At 39.3% G+C, this 15,083-nt stretch overlaps 2 protein-coding genes across 9 annotated transcripts; one reads left to right on the top strand and one right to left on the bottom strand.

The window, feature by feature from the left end:
* The first annotated feature begins 618 nt into the window (after positions 1–618).
* Positions 619–6,266, top strand: chic (profilin chic). The gene is made up of 4 exons (XM_066287051.1): positions 619–878; positions 4,204–4,375; positions 5,214–5,312; positions 5,374–6,266. Exons 1-3 carry the CDS (start codon positions 768–770, stop codon positions 5,309–5,311), a joined length of 381 nt encoding a protein of 126 aa, XP_066143148.1. The 5' UTR covers positions 619–767; the 3' UTR covers position 5,312; positions 5,374–6,266.
* A 267-nt stretch (positions 6,267–6,533) lies between these two features.
* Mondo (MLX interacting protein mondo) lies at positions 6,534–14,921 on the bottom strand. 8 transcript variants are annotated; one of them, XM_066287042.1, is made up of 16 exons: positions 14,412–14,921; positions 11,505–11,611; positions 11,351–11,424; positions 10,043–10,168; positions 9,842–9,989; positions 9,688–9,780; positions 9,505–9,614; positions 9,142–9,442; positions 8,820–9,094; positions 8,245–8,416; positions 8,015–8,190; positions 7,738–7,965; positions 7,560–7,696; positions 7,378–7,516; positions 7,088–7,217; positions 6,534–7,026 (listed from the first exon to the last, which is right to left on the bottom strand). In XM_066287042.1, exons 1-16 carry the CDS (start codon positions 14,723–14,725, stop codon positions 6,917–6,919), a joined length of 2,640 nt encoding a protein of 879 aa, XP_066143139.1. In that variant the 5' UTR covers positions 14,726–14,921; the 3' UTR covers positions 6,534–6,916. The 8 variants fall into 8 exon arrangements, with proteins under 8 accessions (XP_066143139.1, XP_066143145.1, XP_066143143.1 ...); XM_066287048.1 differs by having other exon boundaries at positions 7,378–7,501; XM_066287046.1 differs by having other exon boundaries at positions 7,560–7,687.
* Positions 14,922–15,083: the final 162 nt, after the last annotated feature.

The following is a 15,083-nucleotide window of genomic DNA, read 5'->3' as shown; positions in this document are numbered from 1 at the left end:
ATAATTGTAACAATAATAAATAAAGGTAAAAATACGTTTTGGCGGAAAATTTGTTGACATGTGATCTAATTGACAAATGTCATTGCTGCCAATATGTGGTCAAATCCAGAGCCAACCTTTCCGCATTTTTCCCCACCCTTTTTGCTCTGATCCTCACCAAGTTATTCACTTTTAAATTATTTAAAGATTATTACAGTTTCAAAATAATTTGGGTTATAGCAAAAATTGATTATTATTGTATAATTTATTATTATTATAGATAATTAAAAATTCTACACTTATTGTTTGCAATTATTTTCATTCTGAGCATCTAATGATGTCACGGGTTTAAGTTGATTTCTTAAATGTTTTAAAAACTTTTTTAAAATAATGTAAACTATATACCCTTGTCTGATTATTTGTTATAAATATTAGAAGCGAAACGTTCTAAATTTAGTATTTTTTGTTAGATTTGATAGATTTTAAATTATCATATCTAACCTATAAATTGAGAATGTACAGAAAGATACGATGGGTACTGGCTAGCAAGAAAGTTGAGAATTTCGTTCTAATTTTGTTGTTGGCAATATGTCGGCAACGTCCATGCGCACTGTCAACCCCCCCTTAACAAACTGTCAACCGCACTTCCGCTTTCCTGTCACCCAAAACTCAAAACCGAAAATTCCGCAGGCCCGTGTACAGTAGTTTAGTATAAATTTTATCCTCCGCCGGTTTCGGATAGTAATCTAACGGTTCCGCAGCCTTAAAACAAATATCTCAAACACGCAATGAGTTGGCAGGATTATGTGGACAAACAGCTTTTGGCCTCTAGATGTGTCACCAAAGCCGCTATCGCGGGGCACGATGGGAATGTTTGGGCGAAGTCGGATAACTTTGATGTAAGTACCCAGTTTCCGATTAAAAATCGCTTGCCATTTCACTACAAATTCGGTCATAAGTAGCCCAAGGATGCGAGAAAAGTCTGGTCTAAACTTGCTTGTCCCGGGTCCAGTACAAAGAAAATATGGGCAGGGCTTGCCCATCTCGAAACAGTACCATGCCTTCAACGGGGTGTTGCCCTTGAATCTTTGCATGCGTCAACCTCCACCCCCTTACTCATGGGGAATTCAAAGATGGATACAAATTTCGAAAGGGAGTCTCGAAAACTCCCTTTGATGAAATCTTTTTACCGGTTGCATTCAAAATGGCCGCCGTACATTATCATTATACCCCCTATATAGACAGGATTGTTGTCGGCGGCCGAACCTGCTGATTTGGTCATATACTTCCACAATATGCAAATCCCAAATGTTTAATATTAATCAAGCATTTGTTCGCCGATTATTGCACGATAAGCAGTGCGCTAATATTCATGCAACGGACGGGGGTTTTGGTCTGTAAAATGGTAGAATTTGAGGGGGTGTTTTTACCGCAGGGATTTAAGATGTTTTGGGGAAAATCAATAAGTCCTTGAGGGTTTGACCTTTGAAGTCGTGAAAGCGAAAGTTGTGTTTAAAATTTCCTTATCCTTTCTTGTCTTGCAATTAAATACCAATAATAAACTTAGGTGTAAGTTATAAAGCAGCAATAACTCCACTACTGAGTACAGCAGTGATGACTCATATATATTTAACGACATTACCTTCATCATTATCTTTGATTTTATGGAGGATCAACCTTCAATCTCATTAGGAATTTACCTTAGGCTAAGTCTTGAGGATGGTCTTGGTTTCATTGAAGCAGAGGTTCACACAGCCTCTTTCATGGCGAAGTTTGGAAATTCAGGATAAGTGAGTTCTTTAACAAGGAAAGTTATTATCATAAATTCAAATTGCTGAATAGTCATCAATCATCAATGTGCAACTCAATTTATAATAAATTTTCCTTATTGGTTTAAATTGCTGCCATTGAGGTGGTTTTAAGTTTTCTGGTCTTGAGGCTAAGTTGTCTGATGGCGTCTTAGATGGTTTATAGGCCTAGAAGAATCATTCATTTCCGTGTCCATGAAGGTGTTTTGTGTCCCAAAATACCTTGTAAATTCCTTGAAAAGTGTTCTGTTCCAGGGGTATACACCCTACACCCTCGTCAACCCTAAGAATTTGAACATTATTACAGCTCCCCCTCTTTGGTTCTTACCACTGGCGATGTTTGTTAGAAAAAATCCAGATTTATTTCTGCACATCTAAGAACCTTATCAATTAGGAGGAAATTACTGTTGGGACCAGAGGAGGGGTTGATCCTTGTGTTGTCCCACACGATACCCGTTTTTATGTGAAAATTTGTTCTTTAGAGCTATAAAGGTTTATGATCTTTGAAATTATCTGGTGTTTCGAAACTCAATATTCCTGGATTTTGCATAAATTTGCTTGACTATCCGACGAAGGGTGGGCCTGGCATCTTTGTTCCCGACCGTTGACTGGCGATAAGCCAGAATGGGTGACATTGAAAAATCTAGATAAAATTTGATTCTTGAAACGCATCTCTCGAATCTTTGTAAAAAAATAAGATTTAAACACTTCAAAATAATCACATTTTCCCCATACTTGTATGGGTATGTGACTAGGTCGATTTGTCGAGTGCTTATAAGATTTCAGTAGTAGTGACGGCCTTGTGTATCATCGGTCCAAGATCCACGAAATAAACTTAGCCAATATGACGCACAGCGCTGGATTGGCGTATACGTACGGTGGGTTGCCTGCGTTCAGTGGTTATAGTTACTGCAATTAACAATACAGTTTGTTTCGTCGAAGATCTTCCCTACAGACTGAAAAATACGATCGATAAGAGCTTTATTGATCGACAACGGCAAGCAATGCAGGACAAAATAACAATAAATCGCAGCTATAGGTGTATGTTGTTTACCAAGTTAAAAAAAATCGTGGCTTGTTGATATCAAGCGCAGGGGCAGTATGGTTTTTTAGGTGAAAAATGCACTATTTCACAGTTCGGTTATTCATTCGCAGCTACGTTTACGTCAACACGTTTGCCTTAGAGATTTATAGCTTCGTGGGTTCGAGGTGGGGCCCTCCGCTGAATTAAAAAAAAAAAACAAACAAAAAACACGCACTTTCTTTGTAATAGAAATGTGCCTCGGGAGCGCTTATGTTATGCGAATTTCCATCAACGTTTGGCCCCAGGTAGTGTCTTCCATTCTATGATATTTCACGTAAAGTTTTAGCGTTCCGAACAAGGCGAGCAGAGTAAGTGGATCGAAGCCATTATCAGGTTTCTTGGGGGGTCATCAATATTTTTACTCGGCAATATGAGTACTGTAAAAATACCGATGATTCCATTTTCCAAAAATCTCGTACATGCATTTTTCCCATCATCACGCATTATTCGACTTTGGCTCCATCCTGCACAAACACAATTTTTAGAAAGCTGTGGGAGGTTACCTAATTATTTCTAAATAATTTAAGCGTAACGCTTTTCCTGCATTGCAAAATATTATCAAGATCCGCGTGTGCACTCGGGAGAATTTCCATGAGTGAAAAATTTGAGGAAAAGACCAGCTGAGACGTGAGTTATTTCCAAACGCAGCAAATCTTGCGTCATAAAGAGAAGATTACTGGGGACATGCTCGTGGCCGATGATTCATTTTGATAAGGCCGCCGTCTTATATATCTATAACAAACGGCTTTCCGGTTAATATGCCCCCCCCCCCCCCCCTGGTTGCGGTCTCTCGATTGCGGCAATTCTCTGCCCAAAGACGTTTATTGGAGGCCTTATCAGCAAGTCAGCAATCCGCCGAATCTTACTGAATTTTACGTAGAATTTTCGGAGGGTCAAGTGGAATTTGGCGTCTTTCCCAAGTTTCATTTGGCACCCGTTCAGAGATGTTATTATGTCAGAAATTCGCCTGGAAGTAGGTTTTTATCTATTTTTAATAACATGTCTTTTTAAAAATACCTATTTAATATCTTTGAAGTCTGGACCATGGAAACAATTCGCGGTATAGACGGCTATCGACCGTGCTTGGGTGAACTAATGAGGATTACCTGATCGTAACATGTCTCGCATAATTTAGAATTATTAATTGCCGAGAACCGCCAAATTTGAAGTTTATTTTTGGCAAGCGAACTCGATATTATTTCCTTTCTACTGATGAATTTGCACTTATCGCTTGATGGATGAATCATAATTTTTTATTTGGAATTCTGGTGGCTTTCGTTGATTTCGAAATGCACACCCGCGAGGCGAAGGACTGACGAATTTCGATTTCAGGTCACAAAGGAGGAGTTAGCGAAATTAGTCCAGGGTTTCGAGAAACAGGACATCCTAACCTCCTCAGGGGTCACCCTAGCGGGCAACCGATATATTTACCTCTCAGGGACAGACCGAGTCATAAGGGCCAAACTGGGCAAAGTGGGTGTGCACTGTATGAAAACAACTCAAGGTGAGTTCTCTTAGCCGCCGAATCCGAAAATCGATGCGATGTTTATGCCAACTAATATTTTTATCAATACATAATAAATATTTGCCCCGATTGAGATACGGTTTAATAAAGCATTAAATAAAGAATTGAGTTGCAGATCTGTCGTTTTGCGTTATCTCGCCAGAGATTGTAAAAGTAAATGCCTTCAGTTTATTTTCAGAGCATCGTAAATTCGCTAATCAGCCATATGTAATTGGATATTTTTTATTTGCAGAGTCTTAAGTTTAACAAAAAGCATATGGAATAATTGTTATTTATAACACAGCGACGTCCCTTTGTTCCTGCAACATTTTGCTCGCTGCAACAATGTGATAGTGGTGAAAACAATAATCACCATTCATTTCGAGCGCAAACCGTGTCGGCCTAAGAAAAAAACGGAGGTTTAAATAATGTCCCCTCGTCGACTTTGACACGGTTTTCCTTTCTTGAAAGGCATCAGAGCACCTGTTTAGCGTTGGCTTGTTTACCAGAACTGGGCTTTTCAACCGTCCATGTCGACGATTTATCGCTTATCTGCGGCCATTTAAGCTTGTACTGTGCCATCATTAGTCTTTGTCGTTTTAAGCCCGGTTGCTAGGAGCTGATAAAACTGTCAGTCGGTGCGGTTTTCTTTCGACCTCAGGATTATTTGGGACGTCTGGCAACGCCACCCACCCGAAATGCCGTGCGTTTTCGCCATGGCTCGAAATGAGTTTTTCGAGGCGGTCGCCAGGCGCGCCGTTGCCGCTTTTCGTTGATCCTAAAAGAATTTCCTGTTTTCGAATTCGGTCAAAAGTTATTTAATGCCATTCCGTTTCAGCTGTGGTAGTATCGTTATACGAAGACCCAATACAGCCACAACAAGCCGCGTCTGTAGTGGAGAAATTAGGAGATTACCTAATTACTTGCGGTTACTAAGGTAGACAGCAATTGCTTAATTTCCAATAATTGCGTTTAAACGTTTATTTTTTTCTTTGCAGGTATCCGCATCATCTTCCATCAGCATACATGACTTGTGGTGACAAAATAAGGATTACAAACACATTTTTTTTTTTTAAGAACCGAAATCGACTTTAATTTTCATTTTTATGATTTAATGCGTACGGTCGATCACTTGTGCAGAGGTAACGCCTATTACATGTAATAATATAACAGTTCGGAACAAATTAATTATTGTCATTTTGGCCCATCGATTCGTTCGGTAATATTAATCGTATAAACTTAAGCTTACATTTAATATAACCAAGAAAAGTCTACATTTTTCCTTATTTTTCCCTGAGTTGAAGAAAAACGCGCGTTTGTAAGGCTCATATAAAGGTTAACAAGTGTGTATGAGTTGTACTATCTCCTCTACATTTTATATACATATAGCTTTTTATATTACTATTATTAATTGCTCTTATATTTGCTGAGTTTACTACTTATTAAGGTTTTTTTTTATTATTTGAAATATCTCTAGTCCAATTTCTTTCGCTTTCGGATTAACTTCCAAACATCGATCATTTGTTTAGACGTAGCACATGTTTCGGGAATCAAAACCTATCGCTTTCCTTTCAATTTCGCGCTTAACGAAACGAGAAAAGACCACCGTGCCAATTTTCAGTTGTCTTTCTTTATTATTTAATTGGGTTTTATTTTCAGCGAATCAAACAAACTTATGTAATCATGACATCTCCCTCATAGTATCGGATTTAAATCAGTGTCGCGTGTTGCCTGTTTAATCGTTTTACTTTTTGAAGGACGTTTTTAAATGCTCAGAAAAGTTTAAGTAATAAAGTTTGATTTATTGAGTAGCTTTATAAAGTTTCCTTTTGATTTGCAAGGGATATTGTGTATTTAAAAAATAATAAACCCAATAAATTTGTATTATTAAGGTACTGAGTCTCATTTGTGTCGGTCTGGAAAAGTGGTTCCCCTCCTGTGCGTAGTGGATTCCGCATTACAAAATTTACTCGCCATTATATCAAGAAAATCGTTGTATGCAGCGTACAACCGTAAGCATTTAATGTAGGTCGAATTCATGCTTTGGTGGCTGACGCGTTTACCACTAGACCCAGAATCCCTTAAATTTCCTTGAATCAATCCATTCGTACACATAAACTTGGTGCATATCGGATGGGAAAATATATCCACAACACTCTTTTCAGCATTTATAAACAAATATGTATATTCAAATAACTACAATAAAATATTCACGATAAAAATTAACAGAAACAAAAAATTACAGTTTTCATATAGCGTTATAAGTACCCTAAAAATCATAAAACTAAGGTTACCTTTGTATAAGTAGGTAAGTTACGCAACGAAGACTTTGAAACACCGATTAAGGCACAATTTAAACAATGAATTAACAGTCTCTAGAACCCATCAAAAAATAATTCGCCTCAACGTGGAATTCAAATTCAAATCTTACGGACCGTCCGATGGCCGCACTTAAACTCTATCGAAAAATATGATGCATCGATTGTACTTCTTTTTAGTAAATGAGCAAAACAAACATGCAGGAGCGCCGGAAAATCGAAGTTATTTTTTATCTTGCTGCAGCACCAATTTTCTCGCCTCTTCAGCTAACTTTTCTGGTTCTGACAGGATTTCTGTCTTGGTGCACAGGTACCGTAACGAATTTAACACAACTGGAAAGTTGTAAATAGACGATGAATAATCGTGATTCGACGGTGAGGAATTTGGAGTTACCTGGTCTGAGATCCACTAGGGTGCAATGCTGTTCAACCCACAGTAACGTGGAGGCGTAAAGGTCCTCCAAACTCGAGCTTGAAACGAAGTTGTTGAAGGAATTTAATAGAGGCCTGCATATTAAGCTGAACTGAAATGTTGACTAAGGAGGAATACGGTAATTTGTTGATCAATTTTAACATTATTTTATTGTTTTAACTGCGTTGTCTTAGAAACCTTGACGTAGAGCCTAACGAGCATGAGCGTAAGGCTCGGTTTCTATGGAATCTACTTGAAACATAAAAGGATACGATCCAAAACTTCCAATTTTCCATTGTGCGTCTACTAACATACTCGTCGAACATTTCTTGCATGCGACTGTCGCGCCTACGCGACACCGGAGCCCCCGTCGCTGGCAACATGGACTGGCAGTTGCTGCAAAATAAAACGCTGAAAACCCGGAGCTATAATCGCCCAATCGCTCTATCGGTACCTTATCGACGTGTTGAGCGATTCGATTTGTTGCCTCAGCGAGTCCATTTCATCCCTCAACTGATTACGCTCAGTCCGCAAGAGCCGAATGTATTCGGCCCCCTTCTGCAGCATTGCCGCTTTAGCGAGCTGAAACGACTTCAGTACACCCTAAAGGTACCCCTGAAAACCTCACAAACCTTGGCATTAGGGTTCTGGTTGAGTTGCGGTATCAACGAATGCATCATGTCGAACCCATTTTTGATATTGCACCTGCGCTTTTGCTCTGCGTGTATGTGTCCTACTCTCCTGTCTCGATTGGAACCCTCTCGTCCGGGAGACCCTATGGAACCTTGAGAAGAGGTGGGCGAGTGCAAGTTTTGCGATGGAGAGTCCAGGGGACTGTTTGCGGTGCTCAGGTACGACTGCTGAATCACTTTAATTACTTTAAGACTGATTGACGGCTTGAAAACTAACATTATCTCCATTGGTCATTGCAACTGTGGTCACGGTGATTTGGGACGTCAAAGAATGAGGCAAAACTGGCAGATGATGTTCTTCTTTGATTCTCCTGTGTAGAGATAGATCGGGGGTAGAGCCTAAGGCTTGGTTTTGACTGTAAGCTGCTTGGACGGCTTCACTTATGGGGGAATCTAAATAACCGTGTTGTCTATAATTTTACTCAATAAATTGATTATTAAACTTACTGGTGGTTAACAGTTGAGTCAACAACACGTTAGTTTGGGGCGTCAACAGAGCAGGGTCGCTAACGGCTGAAATTAGGGGGGGCCTTTTGGGGGGTTCCCTAGTGTTGGACCTAGACCGCCCTCTTCCACGCAGAGGAGGTCTGTTTCTGTGGTCTTCTTTGTCTTTTTGCTGCTAGCGATAAATACAATGTATGAAATTACAAACGGGTATTTCTATGTAGGAAAACAATTTTATAGCTTCGATATTTAATGAAGACGTTACACAGAGTGATCTGGAATTATACATATAGAGGTATTTTACATCGTTTCCAACAAAAAAAATCAAATCAGGGACCACTCTGAGAACCCACATTTTTCATACCGATTTAGTAACTTTTGATTTCATTCCGCTCGCTACATTTTTTCCCTTCGATCATGCGTCAAAATCTTATATCACGATTTTAGGACGCCTCGTGTATATCCAGCTTTTCTTTAAAATACGAAGTTGCTAGTTGGATTTTGCCTCGCCACAAACATACGAGAGCAAGGCAACATTTGGTGCAAAACTACAGGAGAAACAACCAAACTAAACTTACTACTGAGGCTAAGTTGGGATGGTAAGAAATAGGGGACACGTGTATGGGGAGTGGTTGCATCTGCAGTTGGGACGCCTGTGCCTGTACCTGCTGCTGCTGCTGCTGCATTGTGGGTGATGTAAACTTAACGCTGGGTCGACCAGGCGGCCCGAATTTGTACCCCGCAGGGGCGGAAGATGCATGTGCCCTGAATGCCTCCTGAAAACTCCCAGGAGTCTCTCCCATATCTGCAGAGCGCTGCTGCTGCCCTTGAGATGAGCAGCTTTTCATTGGCACTGTAATTAGCTGCATAAAAAAAGGAAGAAAAAAAATTCCAACCCACCTTGAAGCTTATTATTAAGAATCACATGTTCGACGTCCGTGACTAAGGTTTGCCCTCCACTGTACGCTTGATAGCTAGCCATCGAGGATTGCAAATGTTGCCCATGGTGCTTTCCCCTAGATTTGGGGTTCAATTTCGGGTTTATGGGATAGCTGCTGGTCTGGATGTAGGGCTCATTCGAGGAAAGCATCGCGTGACTGCCGTATGTGGACGCGTTTTCCTGGATTTGCAGCTGATTGTCCTGGAGCGAAGACGTGTGTTGCTGATATTGAGGAGCTGAGGTGGATGGCACTTGAGACACCTTAAGGTCCGACCAATTTTCCATTAATTTGTCTTACTACTCCCATTTGTAGCAAATTATACCTGAACTTGAACGGATAAGTCAGTGGGGTTCACGTGATGATTGGCGTATTCCCACGAGCCTGGGTGGGGATGTTCCTCAGGTACTGTTGGTAACTTTGTAGCGCATAACTCTATAATTTGTTAGGTTTTTATATATTTATTTATGTAGCCGAATGACGATTTGAGCCTCAAATAGCTATGTACCTTGTAACGGATCAAACGTGTCCATGTAGTCGATTAAATTCGGCTGCAAAGGACCCAAACTCGGCTGTATAAAATCGGCAAAACCAAATTTTGCTGCAAAACACCAAAAGGGTCCAAAACTTTCGAAAAATGTTTTCATTAAATCAAGTTATACCCAGTTCCCTTGTATCAGGAAATGGGAACGGTTGATTGGTGATCGTGGAGAATAAGGTATCGCTCATCAATTCCCGATAATCCTCGTCGATCATCATCATGTTGTTGACACTGTTTGAGTCGCCAAAGATAGCGTCCATTCCATTGAGCTATAAATATGTTGTATGGATTTTTCTAACATTGAAAGCACGCGCTTTATTACCATGTCTACATCCTCTTTGTGGGTGGGCCCGTAGAGGTGGTTCCGGTAGAACATGCGCCATTTTTTGTATTCAGCAGTGACAGCAGCTAGTTTTCTTTTCCAGTACTTTCCTTCCAGAACAATGGCCTAAGAAGATTTGGTTCGAATGACATTAAAATCGTATTAGAATTTGGGACGACATTATATATCATGATACAGTTTAGAGCTATAATGGGTATGGATGCCGGATTATTTCTTCTATTTCTAGTAGTGTACGAATTTGGGACTTAATAGGCATTCCTATTTTCAACCTGCTCGCATTAGGGAGGTATTGCCGTTCCTTCTAAAGTTATTTAAAATCTATTCTTGGCATTTCTCATGCGTTTACTAAATCCTACTATAGTAAAAAAGAATAGAGATTGATTAAGAAAGTTTTGAATTCAATGATACTGTTTTCTGATTGATAATATATTGAAAGTCTAGTATATATTCAAATTCTGGTCACAATGGTGACTACAATTATAAAAGATGATATTTACGTTCCTAGGGTATCTAGCCCAAAAAAGAACTTATTAACTGGAGATTTGTAATATCTTGAAATGTCAAATTTTCTAAAATCCTCAGATTTAGGTTCACAACAACATTTCTGCAGATTCAAGAACCACCATCCGCTCATTTTCCCGGTTTGCCCATACTATATAAGGGAAAATCATTAATCTCATCCGGCGATTAAAAATAATCTCATGTGTTTTGATTCAGAGGCTGAAATTAGATCGAAAAATCAGTTTTATGCAGTGCAAAGTCCCAGCTTATTTATAATATCGTTCGTGCGCGTTTCATGACCAATCCGCCACACCCTCAACTAAAGTCTCAAAGCTATTTACGGCTTTACGAAAAACAAGGCAATTCGGCAATAAATACTGTGATCATAAACATAGCTATGAATTAGTTGCAACAAAGCATATGGGGAAGTATGGAAAAAGCTAGATAAACACAGATTTCCCTGCGTATCCTAGTCGAGCGAAACGCAAAAACATCCTAAATATATTCTAGACATTTGCCCACTGTTGTGGATCAGTGGGGAATCGCCTTATCCTCCCATAATAATCTGGATAAATGTTTGTACAAAGATTAACGGTTATCTTCGTTAATTCGACCGATATTGTTGTATCAACTTATTTGCCCTCGGTAATTTATTCCTCAGAAATACACCATGTTGTTGGCCGTTGATTTAGCACTATTACAATGCGCGAAATCTAAATAACATGATATTACACATTTGGGTTTGATGAGATAAAAATTGTTTTGTACATGAAACATGGAACTTACCTCGGGCTTGTTGTGAGTGTCCACATCAAGCGGGGAGGCAAATTGACAGATAAGGGTGTTCTCCTTCTTGATAACTGAAAACCAAGAATTTTAGTGCCACAGTGGGCCCCCTGGGAGTGACGCGCCGTCACTGATGAGGAAGCGAGCAACTTACATTGAAGGTGCCAGCACCTCCATATCACGTTGTTGAGCCGTATCTTGTCCTTCCATCGGAGGCGAACCCCTCGGAATCGGTTCCATTTGGGCGAAGTCAGTTTTTGTCTACAAACAAACACGAAATCGTATTCAAACACACCTACTATCGCGGCGTTCAAAGATCAATCCCAACAATAAACGCATTGACGTCACAGCCACTACGTGACGTACTGTTTGGATTCACCACAACGAGTCCAATTATTGGAACAAGGAATTTAATTTGCGGAATTGTTGATTGACCCTGGACAACAAGGGCCAAATTAGCCGGGTGACGGCTAGTTTATCGGGAAGAGAGTTTCCTTCGGAGTCAAGGCCGTTTAGGTGCCAGATAAATTTAACGGCACTTTGACAGGTCGGCCCTAAGCCTACTTAAGGGGGAGTGAAGGATTTGGATAGTGGCGCACGAGCGATTTGGTTGGAGCGTTCGGAACGTTGATTTTTAATAACGAACACTCTCAAATTTCAAACTGTCAATCTTGAGTGACAGATATGTAGGTTCCGAATCATAAACAAATGCACACCACTTTCCCTTCTGTTACGTAAGGAATTCCACTTATCTCTCTTTACTCGTGGATCGTGGCTGCTCCTATAGAGAGCCACTTAAAAAAAAAAGATAATTTTTGATTTATTGCTGCCTATATAGGGACACGAGCTTAACTCTAATATAGGTAGATGTACACCGGTGTGCCGGCACAGTGGAGAACCTTGCGACCAGCGCAGATACACTTTCTGATAAAGGGGGCACCGTATTTTTGAGACCTTGAAAATTAACCTCAGGGGGGCACCCATTGCAGTAATAACTACACATACAGTTGAAATCCTCCTTTATTTTGATTGCCGAGAGTTATCTAAATTGGCTCGTTACATCACTTTCCAACTATATAAGTTGCGAATAAATACTCTTTATCTTACGAAACGACAATCAGTTATTATCTTAAAAACAGAATTTTGGTATAAATAATACATTCATTTGTCTAACTGTAACAACAAAGGACATTACATGGAATTCCTTATGAAGCCGACTGACACCGCAGCGGATCGGGGGATATTTTGAATATTTGATAGTAATGTAGGGACAGAGTTAGCCGAAACTAAGAAGCGGGAAAAAGACGGAATCAACATTGAACATTTCTTATTCGGTTTAACAGAGCCGCTGACCCAAACGCGTTTCTTTGGCATTCCTGTCAAAATCAACAGGACACCTACAGAAACAAATGCCACGCGCGGCGTTGTCAACTCCATGGAGTTTGTACTTCACAATTTAAATTGTTTATATTAAAACCATGTTCGATCGTTTTTGTGACGTAGGTTTCAATGACACAGTTGCAGCATATGACTTACCCGTAATTCATTAAATTAATAAGTTCATATTAATTACATGCCTTTGATATTGTTAAACATTTGCAATCGTCCCTAATAGCTTTCGAGAGTGAGACTTTTTGCTTTAATAATGCGAAAATGCCCCTTCATTGGCAACGCTAAATGTTACAGGACCTTCAGATCTCCTTAAATGGTTTCTATGGATATACTATTTATTCCGCACACTGTCTTGTCAAAATATGCCAGCTGGCTTAAGAAATAAAAGCGAAGCGCGATGTTGCCAGCTTTGGAATTATTTACACTGGCACAATAGTTTTTTATAAAAACAAATTTAATAGATGTCTTAAGGGGTGGAGAATGAACTGAGCCATTTTTCGGCACAAAGCGGTCAATCTTCAATTTTTAACAGGGAAATTGATGACTTGCTGGGGGTTTGGCAGTCGGTGGGTGGGTAAACTATTGTTGCCCGCCTGTTCACAAAAAGTATATCAGATATGTATAATAGGCAGGAATTAGGGACTCTACAATTTTTGTTTAATAAACTATTGATTTATCGCTGCTTGGATAACCTTTAATGTACTAATCGATTGTTTTATTAAGATTAGTCAATTTAAATGTTTGGGAATATGTAGTAGTAGTTTGGAATAATTACTAATTATGTTCGCGCTCATTTCCATAAAATTATAATTTATTGATTGATTATGAGCAGTATAGAAGTGTAGACATGTTTAGCGACACAATGCACGTGCTTGTTAAGCCGGAAATAAACACTGAGCGTTTGCTCAATTGTCCATGAAAATTATCCTCTTGTTAAACATAGTATTAACATTGAATATATCCAAAACTGAATTCGATTCTGTAAGTTAAAGTATGCTGGCACATATTCAGGAAATCAAAGGGTATTAATTCACAACATATAGAGAGAAATAATATTTTCTCCAGTTTCAGCAGTTAAAATAGCATTCATGGTACAGACACATTTTCAAATAAAAATATAAATATTATTCCAACTTTTCATCATTTTCCTGCAGCAGGCCACAGTCAATAATATGGTAGATCAACGCAGGTTGAAGGAGGTAAATAGTTTTGATTCTAAACTCTTTCAATGGAGATTGCTGTACAACTTAGCTTTAGACGTCAAATTACCTTAATTGTAGGTTGTAATTATAGTGGTAACATTACAGTTTTAGACCAAATGTATGTATGCAATATTAGCTCTTTATCAGAACTAGACAATTGTCTCAACTATTATTTTCAATGTTTTAAAACAACCAATTGAGCCAATAATCCATAGGTAATTCTAATGTTGCTCTCTAAAAATACAGTCATGATTTAATCTTTCACACTCGGTAGAAAGAAATATAGACCTTTTCAAAATGCTGAGTGGTCTTACCAGAGGAGCTCTTCATAACCTTTGACTACTTTAGCTCTATATAATTGAAACGCGACTAAACACAGATCGCAGAATTCAAATGTGATAAACACAACCTGAGTAACTTTCCAAAAAAACTTTACCCTGACAAGTTTCAACTCCAAGAAATCTTACCTATAGGCTATTGACATACATTGAAACAATTTGCTAAGGCTGTGCTCAATACATATGGGCTGTTGCTGGTTCCTGCTATTCGAAGCGTCCAAAGTCCCCTGCAAATAGGCCTTAATGGGGACAACAGTCTTGGCGTCGACCTCGGGAATAGGGACGGCTAGATTATCTTCGTCGTCCTGTTCTTCGGCTTCAAATTGGGATACCATAAACTGTCCCGAATGGATGGACTCTCGGCCCGGTTTATCCAGCCTCTTGTGCTGCACCAAATAGGACATGATCTCCGGTTTGTTGACAAATTTACTGCGACATAGCATTTACGCGCACGTTTTGCTCGGTCGCAACGAACTGACGGAACTTATTGCTTTATCGGCCCGAAGAAGATCAAGGCCTGATAACGGGGTCACGACAGGAAATTATTTTCCCATAAACAAGTTAATTTTGTTAACATGGAAAAGATTAAATAGTCGAGTTCGTGCCCCCTTCTACTCCGCCATTTTCTGACAGCTGATAATACACTGTTACGTCATAGGTAAAGAATTTTTTTGACGTTCGACAAATAAAATAAGAAAAATATGAGCGGCATTGCCAGATTTACATGAAACAACATCGCTAGTAGTGTTATTAAGTATTGAAGATTTAAAATTAAAAAACTTTGCGAGTTATACTTTTCTA

The sequence above is a fragment of the Euwallacea fornicatus genome, chromosome 11, assembly GCF_040115645.1.
Source record: "Euwallacea fornicatus isolate EFF26 chromosome 11, ASM4011564v1, whole genome shotgun sequence".
Lineage (NCBI taxonomy): Eukaryota > Metazoa > Arthropoda > Insecta > Coleoptera > Curculionidae > Euwallacea > Euwallacea fornicatus.
The sequence above is the reverse complement of the archived record's forward strand: the minus strand, read 5'-3'. Positions and strand labels throughout refer to the sequence as shown.